The sequence below is a fragment of the Procambarus clarkii genome, chromosome 27 (genome assembly GCF_040958095.1).
Source record: "Procambarus clarkii isolate CNS0578487 chromosome 27, FALCON_Pclarkii_2.0, whole genome shotgun sequence".
Taxonomy (NCBI): domain Eukaryota; kingdom Metazoa; phylum Arthropoda; class Malacostraca; order Decapoda; family Cambaridae; genus Procambarus; species Procambarus clarkii.
In genome coordinates, this window is record NC_091176.1 from 17,250,112 (window position 1) to 17,267,314 (window position 17,203).

At 41.1% G+C, this 17,203-nt stretch overlaps 1 protein-coding gene across 1 annotated transcript in view; it reads left to right on the top strand.

Annotated features, from left to right (window-relative positions):
- LOC138369176 (glutamate receptor ionotropic, delta-2-like) overlaps window positions 1-17,203 on the top strand; it is a 29,593-nt gene extending 12,390 nt beyond the window's left edge. Inside the window, exons 7-16 of the mRNA XM_069332115.1 lie at window positions 4,555-4,590; window positions 4,702-4,845; window positions 7,714-7,764; window positions 10,441-10,548; window positions 11,390-11,543; window positions 11,937-12,057; window positions 12,445-12,541; window positions 12,688-12,805; window positions 13,825-13,975; window positions 16,948-17,203. Coding sequence (XP_069188216.1) covers window positions 4,555-4,590; window positions 4,702-4,845; window positions 7,714-7,764; window positions 10,441-10,548; window positions 11,390-11,543; window positions 11,937-12,057; window positions 12,445-12,541; window positions 12,688-12,805; window positions 13,825-13,975; window positions 16,948-17,203 — 1,236 coding nt within the window. The remainder of the gene's footprint in view (window positions 1-4,554; window positions 4,591-4,701; window positions 4,846-7,713; window positions 7,765-10,440; window positions 10,549-11,389; window positions 11,544-11,936; window positions 12,058-12,444; window positions 12,542-12,687; window positions 12,806-13,824; window positions 13,976-16,947) is intronic.

Here is a 17,203-nt window from a genome sequence, read left to right on the forward strand (position 1 = left end):
TACATCATTATGGAGTCAGAGGTCACCCCCTCCAATTTCTTCATTCTTACCTTAGTGACAGGTTCCAGCAGGTTTCTGTGAATTATTCCAATTCTCCCATCTTTCCCATCAATATTGGTGTTCCACACGACAGTATACTTGACCCTCGTCTCTTTCTCATCTACATTAATGATCTTCTAAATGCCTTTCAACACCTTAAGCCAATTTTATTTGCTGATGACACAACCTTAATTTTCTCCAGTCCTAATCCTCTTACTCTAAATGACAGTGAATACTGAATTAAATAAAGTTCATCTTTGGCTAACTGTTAACAAACTCACCCTTAACACTGACAAAATCTTCTACATTTTGTTTCGCAGATCAAATTAATATAAAAATTAACAATATTCAAATTCAGTAACAAAGTAGAAGGTAAATTCCTTGGTGTTCTCATTGATAACAAGCTGAATTTTCAGGACCACATTCACCATATAGCAAAAAAAAAAATTATATAAAACTGTTGGCATTATTTATAAAATCAGATATTATGTTTCTCGCCCTGCCCTGGTAAAGCTCTATTACTCTCTCATCTATCCTTATCTCAATTATGGTATCCGTGCTTGGGGTTCTACTACCCAAAAACATCTACGTCCTCTAATTATTTGTCAACACAAATCTGCTATTAGAACAATAACAAACTCTGGGCCCTCGGCTCCCTTACTTATATCTTTGAATATGTTATATATTAAGTCACTGCACATCCTCTCAAGTGTACTCTATATATATATAAAACTCTGAACTGTAATGCCAATCCTCACCTAAACGCTTCCTAGAAGGTTGTAACAGAGCTAATGGGCACCACACTAGAAACAAATACCTATTTGATATTCCAAAAGTGCGACTTACCCAAACTAGAAATGCTCTGCAAATCAAGGGAACCAGAATGTGGAATGACCTTCCCAATCATGTCAAAGACATTACCTCCTCTCAACCAGTTTGAGAGAAAAACTAAGTCACTAGGTGTGCTCTATCTATCTAATACAACTTTATCTATCATCCTCGTCTCTTCCTAATGCAAGTGCACATTGTGCACATTTTCCTGCCAGCAGGTATACACCAAGTATACGGTGTTCTGTTTTGTGTATTTAATTTACAAATCCCATGTGTCACAATCACTCCTCACTGTGAGCACATTGGAGACAAAGTAGGAACGCTCTCATTATAATTATGTAACACACACATAAAAAGATAAATGATAAGAGCAGCAATCCCTCATAAAAGCTTGTGCCAAATAAGGACTGAAATTTTGTTTTTTATTTGAAGGTAGCTTACTTTTTTTCTTTTCTTTTTGTTAGTAGAGCAAAATAAAATAATCTGAATGTTTTGACATAACCAAAATCCAAATGTTGCAATAATTAATAAAAGTAATAAGAGTGGGACTCTCTAGAGTCCTGGAAGCACTACACACACGTAAGACTCTCTACAGCCCTGGAAGCACTACACACACACAGTAAGACTCTCTACAGCCCTGGAAGCACTATAAACACACAGTAAGACTCTACATCCCTGGAAGCACTATACACACACAGTAAGTCTCTCTACATCCCTGGAAGCACTACACACACAGTAAGACTCTCTACAACCCTGGAAGCACTACAAAGGTATGGGACTCACTGTGGCCCTGGAAGCACTATAGGCGTTGGTTTGGAAATTTTCGCAGCCTCAACACATGCCTATACAGGTATTTCTAAGAAGCAGGTACTAGAGCCAATCCCATCTGGTCTGTGACTCTCACACAACCCCCTCATGTGTCACCTTGCAAAGCTGGGAGAGACTAGCCACAAGCGTCTGGCTTCCTGTTTCGGATAGACAGGCATATATTCTATTTTATAGATTTACATATTTACTAGATGGGGTACCCGGCTGCATCCGGGTCTCTCTCCTCCACCCCGTCCTGTATATACATCTATACAAGTAAGTAGGTGATGGAGCGTAGCATTTAGACTCACAACACATCGTGTCACGTGGCCTGTCCTCAGCATAGAAACACAGAATATATTTCAATACTTAGTGGGCTACCCTCACCAGTTAAGCACAGTTTAAAATGCAATATTTAATAGCTTTACCTCAACACTGAAGCACATAATACAATATCATGTGGCCGATCATCGTCTAAGAACTGAATATAATACAGTACCATGAATCATTATCAGTTCTGGTTATAATCCTGATTAAAATGCAGATGATGCACTTAAAATGAGGCTAGCGAAGATTTCTCAAGTCATGAGATGCCGTGATAGGAAAGACAAACGCAATTTCAGAAATAAATTTGGGTCCCAGACTTAATTAAACAAAGTGAAGTTTTGCTAACTATATTCATATATCCAGCTAGAGACAAAGAACTCCATAAATTATGCCTTTAGCAAATTATAAAAACAGCAGATGTGAGTTTTCCTGAAATTCATGAATTCCCAAAACATTTCAAGTGTCTCCAGCCCAGAAGCACGTCAGACATTAAATTCCTCAAGTCATCCACTCATTTGATCGCAAAAGAAGAGCAGATAATACATTTGCAAAGAGCATCTTCATCTCCCATTCTATTGGAGTCCTTGAAAATGAACGGCTGATCGACTACCTGGAGGAGCGCCAGGGGGACCTTACGTGCTCCAATCTTCAAGCGAGCGACCTCTTCCACTTTCATTAGCACGTTATCCTTGCAATTGAAGACCACTTTACAGATGAACACTGGGAACTGTTTGGGTAATGACTTCAGCGCCTTTTTCATTTTTTTTTACACAGATGTCAAACTTCTTAGATGTGTATTTTTCATTATTTGGTAATTCAAAAATTCTTCTTTTTATCGATGGTAGGAAGAAAAATACGCAGCTCTGTTGCTGAAATGTTAAATAATATATTTAGGATGTTTCAGATGTACTCCTGTTGATTTACTCCAATTGACTATATCATATAACTTTTTTTTTAATGGCATTTAAATTTTTACATTGCATATTGCATGACAAGCTCTTCCCTAGCAAACACAGCTCTGAGGCACATATTGCAACACAAGCTCTGCTTTAATAAGCTCAAAAACACGACAAGTCTGCCACCTAACTCGACTGGCTTTTTACTTAAGATTGTATTTCCTATGTAGTGACATTAATTTCCAGAGTTGCTTGCACACACTTAATTTATCGTGTCAGATAAATGTATGGTTCAGCCACTGTATAATACGTATTGTTTAGGATCTGAATTTCACCATAACGTTTATGTCGCGTCTCTTTGTTATGAGTTTGTTCATTTGGTTGTGTATGAGTTGAAAATAATCTTTGTTATTTTATTACATAGTAAAATATTGAAAGTCCCTATAATATAACAAAAGTTGCATATGTTTTATCTGAACCTTTGTTGAATTATATATATATATATATATATATATATATATATATATATATATATATATATATATATATATATATATATGTGTGTGTGTGTGTGTGTGTGTATGTATTTGAAGCCTTTTCACGGAGATTATGAGATTTACCTTAATTGAAGTAGAATATTATAATAGCAGACCAATAAAATAGCAGGTAACTTCAAATCGAACCGATCAGTAATGACTGGTTTAGTTCACCTATCAATGGGCTTTGATTTGACGGATGTGGGGCCACTCACAGCGCATGACACGTCAGTAACAGACGAGACACTGCAGCGAGAGGATGTGCTGCTCTTGACGACGTGGACAATCCTGTCAATGTCGACCTCAGAGAGGCGAAAAATTCCCTAACAGGAACGATTTAGACTGGAATAAAATATTATGAGAGATTCAAAGATGACACGACTTGAAATGATTTAGAACATGTTAAACAAGAGGAGTTAGTCAGCATTGGATCCATCGTCGCAAAAAAAGAAGATATCCAACAGTTATGAATGGCTATCTTAAGGATAACCGGCGGAGATCTAACTCTGTGTAATTTTTGACATCATAGTACAGTGTGGATATTATTCATGGTTGAAGAATCGAGGTGGAATGCTGTTAGAAAATTCAATAATAAAGCATTACAGCTATTTTATCGAGTCTCAGGCAAGGCTCCAATTGACGTCCATCGATGGATGAACTAATCCAGGCTGGATTAATCGTGTTTCATTCATTAAAAGACTTTTTAAAGTCATAGTTTTCCTTTCGTGCGTGTAGCGATTTACATAAGTTGTTATGATCTATATCCTGTAATCTAATCTAATATACCACTATTACCACTAGTAATATTAGTACCATCAGGGGGTACTAATATACCATTATTTTTATTATATATTTTTAATTCCCTTTACTTTCCTACACTTTCTATTCCCTGTCTGTACTACCTACACTCTCCCACACGTAACCTTCTCCGTATTCCACCCACCGTCACTTTTCCCACTTCTGTTTCAAATTAGCCATTCCCCATATCAAGCCCTTCTTCCATTTCCCTTATTTCGTCCTTGCCTCATTTAAGATTCACGGTATCAGGCATATATTTCAGTGTTATCCCCCCTCACCCAAAGTCTTTTCTTAACCGCGTCACGTTCTGTGTGTTTCAGAAACCCAGGGTACTGCAACTCAAAGAAATACCGAGCATTTCCAACAAGACCTCCTGCTCTTCGTATCCCAGCTCTGCCTCCTCATTCTCCTCCTCCTCCTCCTCCTCCTCCTGGTCCTCATCCTCCTTCCTCTCTCCCTCCTGCTACACTATGCAAGGTTATTCGTATGAAATTCTCGTCATCATGCAGGAGCATCACAACTTCACTCTCAATCCCAGAAGGTTCATTGACTGGGGCTCCACCCAGGATAATGGCTCCTGGGATGGTGTCATCGGAGCTCTCCGAAGGAAGGTACTCCGCTCTCCGGGAGTCCCGTTCTTTTCTGATATTGGATCATTTATTCTGGCACTTTGCTTTTCATTTTATTTTAGTTAATTCGAGGAGCAAAGGTTGCATTGTTTCCTCATTTTAAGCAAGAACTTCTATTGAGATATCTCTACAATACGTATCTTGGCTTCAATTATAAATTATTTATATTAACTCCAAAAATGTGTACTTAAAATTTAGTGAGCACCATTTAGTGCAATTTGTCAATTAAGAACAAGTTGATTGATCTGTTATAAAGACAGTTATAATGTGGTATGTATTTTGCTGGGTTTTCAAACACACACACACATATTAGCTTCACGAGTCAAAATATATACAAACCATACTCATTTCTCAAAATATACATTGACCAGCAACACCTCTCGAAATTCATCGTCACGTCTCTTTGTGATGTACATCCGTGCATTATCCGTAAGTGAAGTACATGCAGTTGGAGAGACTGAAAGTACAGCATTCAATTAGATGCAATTCAAATTTAAATTTCATAAGACTGCACTAGCACAAAAACATGTGGTCTTGTTCTGAATTTTGTCCAACTTCGTCAGCTAAATCCTCAAACAGGAATCCTAAGTTAGTGATAAGTAATCCATGACAGATCTAACGATAGATCTATATTTGCATATCCGCAGAATTGAAAACTAATCTGACTTTTCGTGTCAGATTACTATCAGATCGTGTCAGTTTACCGTGTCTCGGTAAACTGCAAACTAGTAAATAATAATATTAAAATTATATTTAAAAATATGCATAGGAACATGCTGCAATGACTAATTACTAAGTAGTGAAAATGCATATTAAATATCGCCACTAATACGTTTGGCGTCTCGGGAACATCTTGCATGCAAAGTGAGAACCATGAGGCAAGGAGTGCTTTATATCATGAAGCTGGGAGTAATTTATACTTGTGGTGCGTTATTGGTGGTGGTGGTGGAGGTGGTGTGTGTGTGTGTGTGTGTGTGTGTGTGTGTGTGTGTGTGTGTGTGTGTGTGTGTGTGTGTGTGTGATTGTGTGTGTGTGTTTGTGTGTGATTGTGTGCGTGTGTGCGTGTGTTCTACTTAATATTCTGAGGAACCAACATTGCACAAAGGGCCGAGAGGAGAGGATCTTGTATCCGAAGCCTGCGGATAAAGTTATGATTCCAAAAGAAGAGCAGCAAAATTGACATGATTGGCGAGACCGGAGTTGCATCAGAATTCCTCTGATTCTCGTATCACCTGATTTGCGGGCCCTTCACCCACGAGGAGGAAGATATTACACCACTAGTTTGGACGTAGTGTCTGATGAAGACACTCAGATATTATACTGGATCATTAAGTTATCATTTAGGACGATATGTAAATAATTATTAATTCATAATCTTCAGAAAATTGAAGGGAAATTCTAAGTGCATGGTTAGTGTTTTTTCCATCATAATAAAAAATATTTTATAATTGGTTTTGATATAATTATTGTTGTGGCTACTATTACTATTACTATAATCAGTATTACTTGATTATTATTATTTTTATTATTATTATTGTTAGTGTAGTAGTAGTAGTAGTAGTAGTAGTAGTAGTAGTAGTAGTAGTAGTAGTAGTAGTAGTAGTAGTAGTAGTAGTAATAGTAGTAGTAGTAGTAGTAGTAGTAGTAGTAGTAGTAGTAGTAGTAGTAGTAGTAATAGTAGTAGTAGTAGTAATAGTAGTAATTGTAGAAGTAAGTGCAGTAGTAGCATTTTCATTACTATTAATATTCTCATCACCACTATCAACTTCATCACAATCCTCATTATTTTGTATTTTTAGGATGCAGGAAGTATCATAATTATTTCCTATTTTTTATGGTTTTAGCCCAAATCATAACCAGACTTGATAATTTAAACCCGTGTATGTACACATTATAAATAAACAACGTAACAGGAGAAAATCGAATATAAATAAAGATATAATGAACAAAATATGATGATTATTATTCAGAAATAATTTACTTGAAAGGCAAAAGGAAAAAAATCCTTTTTCTGCTCCTAATTAATTAGGAGAATCTTCCATCATGCAAAAAGGTTACTCTGATTTACTAGAAAGAAAAGTCATACAAAATTTTATACAGTAATTTTTATTTTTGTAAATCATTTATCAGAAGTCTGGTAAAAAAAAAGGTAATTATATATAATCTTTAAGCTCTTAGTTAAACAAGCTTAAGTAATCATATCATATGATTAATTATTTAGAGATATCAAATTATGTATTTAAACATGCCTTTCAAAGTTGACACATTATGCATCAGTATTATTCACGAGTGACGGTCATGTGCCACTGAATGTCGTGCAACTCTGACTGTCATGTGTCACTGATTGTCATGCCCAATGGTTATCATGCTTCAGTGATTAGCATTCACTACTGATTGTCTTAAATCACAGATCGATATGCACTCCTGAATGTCATCAACCACTGATTTTCATGATCACTAGCAGGCATATCAAGCACTTGTCATAACCACTAAACGACATATTTACTGATTGTCATGTCAGTTATTAAGAGTTTGTGAATGGTTGAAATTTTAACGCCACCTCGTGCTAACATCTTGCTTTGCGTAAATGTTTACAAACAAATGCGTACCTTTTTCGAACGTATTAATTGTGCGAAAAAACTTCGATAAAAGTTCCAATAATTTCAAGGTACGCTAAAAAAACATTTTCAAAATAAACCCCGTGACTTCCCAGAGCACTAACATCCAAGTCTGTTATATCTCATCAAATCTCAATTATTTCCTTCAAGCACTTATTTTATTTAATGGATCATCCGCATTGTTTCATTTCACGTCTTGATTATAAAAATATTATCCTGTATTTGCCAACAGGAAATTGACTTCAGCCCAATGGACTTCACACCTACTAAGGAAAGTCGAGAGGTAATGTGTCTTTATTATTATTATAATTGACACACAAGGAAATCACAGTGATGAAATATGTCTATGGAAATATCATTGGAGCACTACGGGGTTCGAACTGGTGTCCTGGTTAACATCAGACGCTTGCCATACCCTTGGTCGGAGACATGCTGCAGGTTATTAAACCTGGCACCCTACTGAGTGCACGAGGAACTCTGGAGGCACCGAGCTGCAGTTTCAGTGGTCCTATTGGCCCCATACTGAGCTGCTCCACCTCACTCCCCGTGGTATATTCTGCTTCTCCTATTTGGATCCACTTGCACTCTGACCCTGAAACATGCCGACACGGTGAACGAAATGCATCTGTCAGTGTGGTTATCTTGAGATGGTAAAAGTTATTATCTTGAGTGATGGTTATCTTGTGAGGTAAAAAGAAGCCATTCGACTTCTATCCCAAGCGAAAAAAATACCAGACCTTCAGGAAGGGCTGGTGTTAACCAGGGCGCTCGTTCGATTCCATTCCAAAGATTTTCAAATTATTATTATTATTATTATTATTAATATTATTATTATTATTATTATTATTATTATTATTATTATTATTATTATTATTATTATTATTATTATTATTATCATTATTTCTACTACATTAGGTTAAAGACCAGACAGTTGCGGCTAGCCTCACGCAACTTCCCAAGGTCAATTGTAATTGTAGAGCGAGGGCCATAAGGGGAGCAGGGTCGACCCCCCATATCCCTCTTTAAATAGGATTGTCTCCAATTGCGAATGTCAACGGCTTATGACGTCTGAAATGTGTGTATCGATTGTCCAACAGATTTTAAAGCTCTTCATCATTCACTCAATTAAACCACATTGTTCTTACAACTTTGTATCAAAGTAGCAATACTAAACATGTTGAATATTCTAAGAGAGAGAGAGAGAGAGAGAGAGAGAGAGAGAGAGAGAGAGAGAGAGAGAGAGAGAGAGAGAGAGAGAGAGAGAGAGAGAGAGAGAGAGAGAGAGAGAGAGAGAGAGAGAGAGAGAGAGAGAGAGGGAGAGAGAGAGAGAGAGAGAGAGAGAGAGAGAGAGAGAGAGAGAGAGACAGAGAGAGAGAGAGAGAGAGAGAGACAGAGAGAGAGACAGAGAGACAGAGAGAGAGAGAGAGAGAGAGAGAGAGAGAGAGAGAGAGAGAGAGAGAGAGAGAGAGAGAGAGAGAGAGAGAGAGAGAGAGAGACAGAGAGAGAGAGAGACAGAGAGAGACAGAGAGAGACAGAGAGAGACAGAGAGAGAGAGAGAGAGAGAGAGAGAGAGAGAGAGAGAGAGAGAGAGAGAGAGAGAGAGAGAGAGAGAAAGAGAGAGAGAGAGAGCGGAAAGGATAAAGCGAGAGAGGGATAGGAAGGAGAGAGAAAGAGAGGGATGTAGGGAAGGAGAGAGAGCTGGAAGGGACCATGAGAGAGAGAAAGGGAGGATGAGAGAGAGCACGAGTGGGAGAAAGAATGGGAGGGATGGAGGACAGGAGGATAAGAGGGAGAGAATCAGAGAAGGAGATGGAATGGATGGTAAGGAGGTGGCGATAAAGGGAGGCAAGGAGAACGGGAATGAGGGTGGGAGAGAGAAAGAGAACAAGAGGAATAGAGGGAGAGAGAGAGAGAACAAGAAGTATGAAAAAAGAGAAAGAAAAGGAGGAAGGGAGAAAGAGAGAGACCAATAGAAATAGAGGGAGAGAACAAGAAGGATGGAGGGAGAGAATAAGACGGAGGGAGGGAGTAATATAAATATACTTAACAAAATCTTTACTTGTTTACTTGTCTCTCTCTGCAAGTCTGGAGGTCAGGTGCTCGGGGACTATCCCATCTGAAGTTGCAGAATTAAAGATGATTTCATGGTGAGTGTGGTCGGCCGTGCGCCTCACTCCCAAGTCTGTGATAGTGATATGTTCTGCCCAGAGTCCGTAGACTTTAACACATTCATCAACATTTGCGTACACAGATATTGACATGTAAAACTTATGTTAAGATGGCAGATTTGCCTTTAGGGAAGCAACCTTTTGGGGACAGTGGTGATAATGATAAAGGAAAATGGTTACAGTGATTGGAGAGAATGCGAAGATGTGTGTAGGGAGCGGGGAGTGTGAGAGGAACGGTGTGTGAGGAGGAAACAGGAAGGAAGACTGTGTATGTAGTATGGGGTTTGTGGGAGGAAGAAGATGGAGAGGGCGTACAGATGTTTACAGTGATGTGGACAGTGTTTATTGAAGATCGTTACGGTGATGGCGGGATCGTTTAGACTAGCACAGGTGCTTAGCAAACCATCGCTTCCTGCCGCTAGGGAGCCCTGCGTAGAACCACCTGGTGGGTGATTCAGATTTCATAATATTTACGAGGTACTCGTCAGTCGTGGAGCTAATGACGTCTAAGGCTCTTTGTACATTTTTTGCCGAAAACGGTCTGTGGATAAACACGAGAATCCTCCTGATATATCATGGGTTTCATTTACGGTATTGCTCGGTATAAATTATTGCGGTTTCGAATTAGTTCATGTTTTAATTCTGTACATAAACTCATACATGCTGCCTATTTTAGCTATAATACATAATTAAGTAAATTTAATTTTAAATTTAAAATAAATAATTTTAAATAATAATTTTGCAAACTAATTATTGTGTACACTCCCTCACTCCTTCCTCTTACCTCTCAGGTGATAGATTTCTCCGAGTGGGTGAGTGAGAACCCTGTGGTGATTACCTCAGCCGCCCCACAACCCAAGGCGATGCCCTTCATCTTGCTGGAGGTGTTCCACCCGCAGGTGAGTGAGAGGCAGGAGAGAGAGAGAGAGAGAAGCAGTGGAGGGAGAGGGAGGTAGGAGAGGGATGCTGGCTAGGGAGTGCAAGGCAGGTTGAGGATGCAAGAATGCATGTAACTGAACCAGATAAGATAAGATTAATTCTTTCATGATATGTCAAGAGAGAGGTATTAGTACTTCCGTGAGGCGGAGGTTTATTAAGACTGGCTTTGAATTCCTTTTCTGCCTTAAGAATGTGTTTTTCGAGAATTGAGACCAACATGTTCTCCATTCTCCTCGTGTGAGGTTGAGTTTACTCAAGTGTTAACGTTCCTGGGAGGTAACATACTTTTATGGCGACGGTGGAGGTATAGCAGTGAAGGTTCAGCACGACGGGCCAAACCAATCGGATAGTCGCTTGGTCTTACTGGACTACAGTGAACCGGGAACCGTGCGGCTGGTATCGCTGGTTTCACTACATGTGCTTCCACTGAACAACTTGATATATGCTCCGACTTACATGTGTTTCTTCCTGTGTTCGAATCACACCTTCTTAAATGTTTCATCCATCAGTTGTAACTACAAGTTATTGCTAACTGAAATAATACAGCTGACATAACCTACCCAAGGTATAGCAATGTATAAAATTATAATGTATTGCAATTATAATTTATACAAGAGATAATAATGCTGTTAGAGTATCAGAATAATAATCTAGACCAATAGCTCTTTGTTGTCAGTCACTGCTTGGTCAAGCAGTGAACGACATCATCACCCACTCATATTCTGCTGATATTGTTTATGAACGGTTTGATGTCTTCAGCCACAGTGATGTAGAGTGACCTCACATGACATGTCTCCCCAGGTGTACCTGGTGTTGGCGGGACTGGTAATCTTCAGCTCACTGGTGATGTACACACTCAACTGGGCCAACACGACCTTGCTGCCTGGTGTCCATCCTTCACGGGGCGGTGTTCACCTTGATGTCCTCAACACCAACAAGAGTCTCGTTGCGCAGTGTGAGTCTCGCTTCGAGCCTTCCGTTCTCAGCTGATTAATCTCGTTTTCAGAGTATGGAGTTTCTCAAATACAATCTCCCTGTTTCACAGAGATACTCTCCTGTTATGACCATTTCAGTGTAAGTCTATGATTACAGGGTGTTCAAGTGCTTCTATATAATATAATATTTGCGACTAGTTCAACTTTGACTTTTCTTTCCTTTAGTATATTTCTTGGTTATTTTATTGTTGACCTGCACATGTGCTTCCTTTAGGGCGATGCTACAAATACAGCATTGCTCTCACAACACACTTGTTTCTTACCACACACTTGTCTCTCATTACACACACACACACCCCTGTCTTTCACCATACACAAACCTATATCTCACTACACACACCTGTCCATCTCAGGTACTCGAAAACTTCCTACTGAAGACAGCGTGCGAGTCTACATAATGATGATCCTGTTTATGTCTTTTATATTGGATTCCACATACCAGGGAAGCATCACTGCCTTTGTCACCATGCCCAGGTGAGATATACACACACATACATATAGACACACAATAGGGAGAGAGAGAGAGAGAGAGAGAGAGAGAGAGAGAGAGAGAGAGAGAGAGAGAGAGAGAGAGAGAGAGAGAGAGAGAGAGAGAGAGAGAGAGAGAGAGAGAGAGAGAGAGAGAGAGAGAGAGAGAGAGAGAGAGAGAGAGAGAGAGAGAGAGAGAGGGCGAGAGAGAGAGAGAGAGAGAGAGAGAGAGAGAGAGAGAGAGAGAGAGAGAGAGAGAGAGAGAGAGAGGAGAGAGAGAGAGAGAGAGAGAGAGAGAGAGAGAGAGAGAGAGAGAGAGAGAGAGAGAGAGAGAGAGAGAGAGAGAGAGAGAGATAAGACATGTTAACTATACCACCATGGTGGTGTTGCCAGGTTCACTGCGGCCATTGACAACCACGAGGAACTGTCGGACAACACCAGCGTCACCCCTGTCACTGAGTGTCACTCAGCCACTCAGACGATGATCATGGTAAGTGTCACTCAAACGGTGATCATGATTTGGGATTTTTAAACAAGTTAAATTTTATTGTTAAAATATATATTATCAAGTTTTTTATGTATCTCTCAGGTTGGTTTTCTGGCGGGTATTCATCTCCTTTTTAATCCTTTCTTCAGGAGTCGGAGAGGAAGTCCTTCCAAAGCTTGGCGACCCGTCTCGAGGTCTTCGAAGCAGCCTTCATTGACTCGGAGGATTTCTTCGATGGTGTTGCCGTCGGCAAGTGGGCGCTTGTAGGTAAGAGAGAGAGAGAAAGAGAGAGAGAGAGAGAGAGAGAGAGAGAGAGAGAGAGAGAGAGAGAGAGAGAGAGAGAGAGAGAGAGAGAGAGAGAGAGAGAGAGAGAGAGAGAGAGAGAGAGAGAGAGAGAGAGAGAGAGAGAGAAAGAGAGAGAGAAAGAGAGAGAGAGAGAGAGAGAGAGAGAGAGAGAGAGAGAGAGAGAGAGAGAGAGAGAGAGAGAGAGAGAGAGAGAGAGAGAGAGAGAGAGAGAGAGAGAGAGAGAGAGAGAGAGAGAGAGAGAGAGAGAGAGAGAGAGAGAGAGAGAGTGTGTACACAGAAGCCTTTGATCGCGTATTGCCTTCTGCACTATGATTCAAATGAGACTCAAGAAGTATTCAGTTAGCATCTTGAGATTGAAATTAGAGTCTTCTGTGTCCATGAAGGTGCACGTTGTCAACCCAGCAGCCAAGACAATCCACAACGGATCATCTCATATCTTCTTGACAGCAGGGGTTGCAAAACCTTTTATGGAGGACACGTTTACTCCCGTTTCGAACCTGCCGCGTTCTCCTGGACTGCTGCCGCCATTATTTATCAGTTGTGGACGAGGTCGAGAACCACACGAGTAGACTTGACCCGTTTTGCTCGGAGTGTTCAGCCCATCAACACAGACACGCAGGACCTGAGCACACAACACAGCATGACCTGAGTACATAACACAGCATTCCCTGAGTACACAACACAGCATTCCCTGAGTACACAACACAGCATTCCCTGAGTACACAACACAGCATTCCCTGAGCACACAACACAGCATTCCCTGAGTACACAACACAGACACCATAAACAGACTGTTTATTATGAAAACTGCAAATTGGGCTTTTCTTATTTCTTTTCCTCTATTATAACGTAGACTGAATTTCCTGTCTCCAAGCCATCACTTCTGTGGCTGTATGATATTCCCCGAGCTTAAGTACTCAGGTCTGTCCCTTGAGTAACGAGTTTGAGTGATCTTACCCCCCTATGTCTCCGCTTGCCAGACACAGCGAGTTCCTCCTACGGACGAGCACTGGACTTTGAGAACGAGGGCGCTCGTTGCAGGTTCCACAAATCTCGTAACAGCATTATTGGGGGTTTGGACGCCTGGCCCTTCCCAAGGAACTCTCCTGTACACAAACCCATCTCTACCACGTAAGTGGCGGGTGGTATTGTGTGTGTGTGTACTTACCTAATTGTACTTACCTAATTGTGCTTGCGGGGGTTGAGCTCTGGCTCTTTGGTCCCGCCTCTCAACCGTCAATCAACTGGTGTACAGATTCCTGAGCCTATTGGGCTCTATCATATCTACATTTGAAACTGTGTATGGAGTCAGCCTCCACCACATCACTTCCTAATGCATTCCATTTGCTAACTACTCTGACACTGAAAAAGTTCTTTCTAACGTCTCTGTGGCTCATTTGGGTACTCAGCTTCCACCTGTGTCCCCTTGTTCGCGTCCCACCAGTGTTGAAAAGTTCGTCCTTGTTTACCCGGTCGATTCCCCTGAGGATTTTGTAGGTTGTGATCATGTCCCCCCTTACTCTTCTGTCTTCCAGTGTCGTGAGGTGCATTTCCCGCAGCCTTTCCTCATAACTCATGCCTCTTAGTTCTGGGACTAGTCTAGTAGCATACCTTTGGACTTTTTCCAGCTTCGTCTTGTGCTTGACAAGGTACGGGCTCCATGCTGGGGCCGCATACTCCAGGATTGGTCTTACATATGTGGTGTACAAGATTCTGAATGATTCCTTACACAGGTTCCTGAACGCCGTTCTGATGTTAGCCAGCCTCGCATATGCCGCAGACGTTATTCTCTTTATGTGGGCTTCAGGAGACAGGTTTGGTGTGATATCAACTCCTAGATCTTTCTCTCTGTCTGTTTCATTAAGTACTTCATCTCCTATTCTGTATCCTGTGCCTGGCCTCCTGTTTCCACTGCCTAGTTTCATTACTTTGCATTTACTCGGGTTGAACTTCAACAGCCATTTGTTGGACCATTCACTCAGTCTATCCAGGTCATCTTGTAGCCTCCTACTATCATCCTCTGTTTCAATCCTCCTCATAATTTTTGCATCGTCGGCAAACATTGAGAGGAACGAATCTATACCCTCTGGGAGATCATTTACATATACCAGAAACAGTATAGGTCCAAGGACTGACCCCTGCGGGACTCCACTTGTGACGTCTCGCCAATCTGAGACCTCACCCCTCACACAGACTCGTTGTCTCCTGTTGCTTAGGTATTCCTCTATCCACCGGAGTACCTTCCCTCTCACTCCAGCCTGCATCTCCAACTTTCGCACTAGCCTCTTGTGTGGCACTGTATCAAAGGCTTTCTGACAATCCAAAAATATGCAGTCTGCCCACCCTTCTCTTTCTTGCCTTATTTTTGTTGCCTGGTCGTAGAATTCAAGTAACCCTGTGAGGCAGGACCTGCCATCCCTGAACCCATGTTGATGCTGTGTTACAAAGTTCCTTCGCTCCAGATGCTCCACTAGTTTTTTTCGCACAATCTTCTCCATCAGCTTGCATGGTATGCAGGTTAGGGACACTGGCCTGTAGTTCAGTGCCTCCTGTCTATCCCCTTTCTTGTATATCGGGACTACGTTAGCTGCTACGTTAGCTGCTAGCTGCTACGTTAGCTGCTACGTTAGCTGTTAGCTGCTGGGACTACGTTAGCTGTGTGTGTGTGTGTGTGTGTGTGTGTGTGTGTGTGTGTGTGTGTGTGTGTGTGTGTGTGTGTGTGTGTGTGTGTGTGTGTGTGTGTGTGTGTGTGTGTGTGTGTGTGTGTGTGTGTGTGTGTGTGTGTGTGTGTGTGTGTGTGTGTGTGTGTGTGTGTGTGTGTGTGTGTGTGTGTGTGTGTGTGTGTGTTTAGTGGTAGCTTATGAGGCTTGGTGATGTATAATGAAGCTGTATAGTGCATGGTGATGCTTAAATGAAGAATTGAGAGATTTAATGGTGCATGGTGATGTTTAGCGGTGAATGGTGATGTTTAGTGGTGTTTGGTGTATTATTAGTGAATTTATGATGTGCATTAGGATGTTTAGTAGCGTATGACGATAACTAGATGAGCATGGTGATGTTTAATGCGCGGGGAGGGATGTTTAGTGATGAAATGTGATATTTATTAGCGCAATGTGATGTTTAGTAGCGCATGGAGACGTTTAAATTCACATAGTTGTTGAGTGACGATGTTTTATAGCTGTGCTTGGTGATGTTCAGTAGCACCTACTGATGTTTAGTGGGGGCATTGTGAGATTTACCCGCACATTGTGATGTTTGGTGACTCATGGTGATGTTTCATGGAGTATGTTGATGTTTAAATGTGCCTGGGGGGATGTTTAGCTGAGTACAGTGATGTTTTGTGGCTCGAGGTGATGTCTAGTCGGTGATAAATGACGTTTAGTGATGCTTCAAGACAGTTTGATAATGCTTAATGATGTTTGGGTGACGTTCAGTGGGAATTTGGTAATTTATTTAACGTTTTGGGTAATTTTACTTGATGGATGTAAGTGTTTAGTGAATGCTTCAATGTGATTGTTGGGTGCTTGGCAATGTATGAAATGTGATTGTTGGGTGCTTGGCAATGTATGAAATGTGATTGTTTGGGGGGATTATTTTTTTATAGTTTTTTTTTTTTGCGTTGCGTTGTGTTTGATGAGCTAATGAGAACGCTTGGCGATACCTTGTAGGTGTTTTGCAGATGTTTGGTTGTTGTTGTTGTTTAAGATTCGCTACTTGGAACAAGTAGTACGGGCTATGGTGAGCCCGTAGATGTTTGGTAAGCATTGGGTGATAGTGAGCACTTCGTGATGTTTAGTGATACTATGTTGTTTTATAGTGAGCATTCATGATCTATTGAAAACTATTGAAGCCTGTTTAGTGAGAGCCTTTTTTAATAGTCAATAATATTCTCTCTCTCTCTCTCTCTCTCTCTCTCTCTCTCTCTCTCTCTCTCTCTCTCTCTCTCTCTCTCTCTCTCTCTCTCTCTCTCTCTCTCTCTCTCTCTCTCTCTCTCTCTCTCTCTCTCTCTCTCTCTCTCTCTCTCTCTCTCTCTCTCTCTCTCTCTCTCTCTCTCTCTCTCTCTCTCTCTCTCTCTCTCTCTCTCTCTCTCTCTCCCCCCTTAGAATGAAATGGCTACGTTACTACGGAGTGCTGGAGCACATCAAGGTTGGCTACTACCGTTCTCGCTGTTACTCAACGCAGAGACTCAAATCGAGAGAGGCGCCCAAGAAGATGGATCTGGTGATGATGCAGTCGAGCTTCTACGTCCTCGGCCTCGGCTGGTCCCTCGGAATTATTGTGTTCCTGACAGAGCTGCTGGTGCCTGCCTGGAGCCGCCACTGTGCTGGCGAGGTGTGGGGGGGCGAGACGAGGGACTAG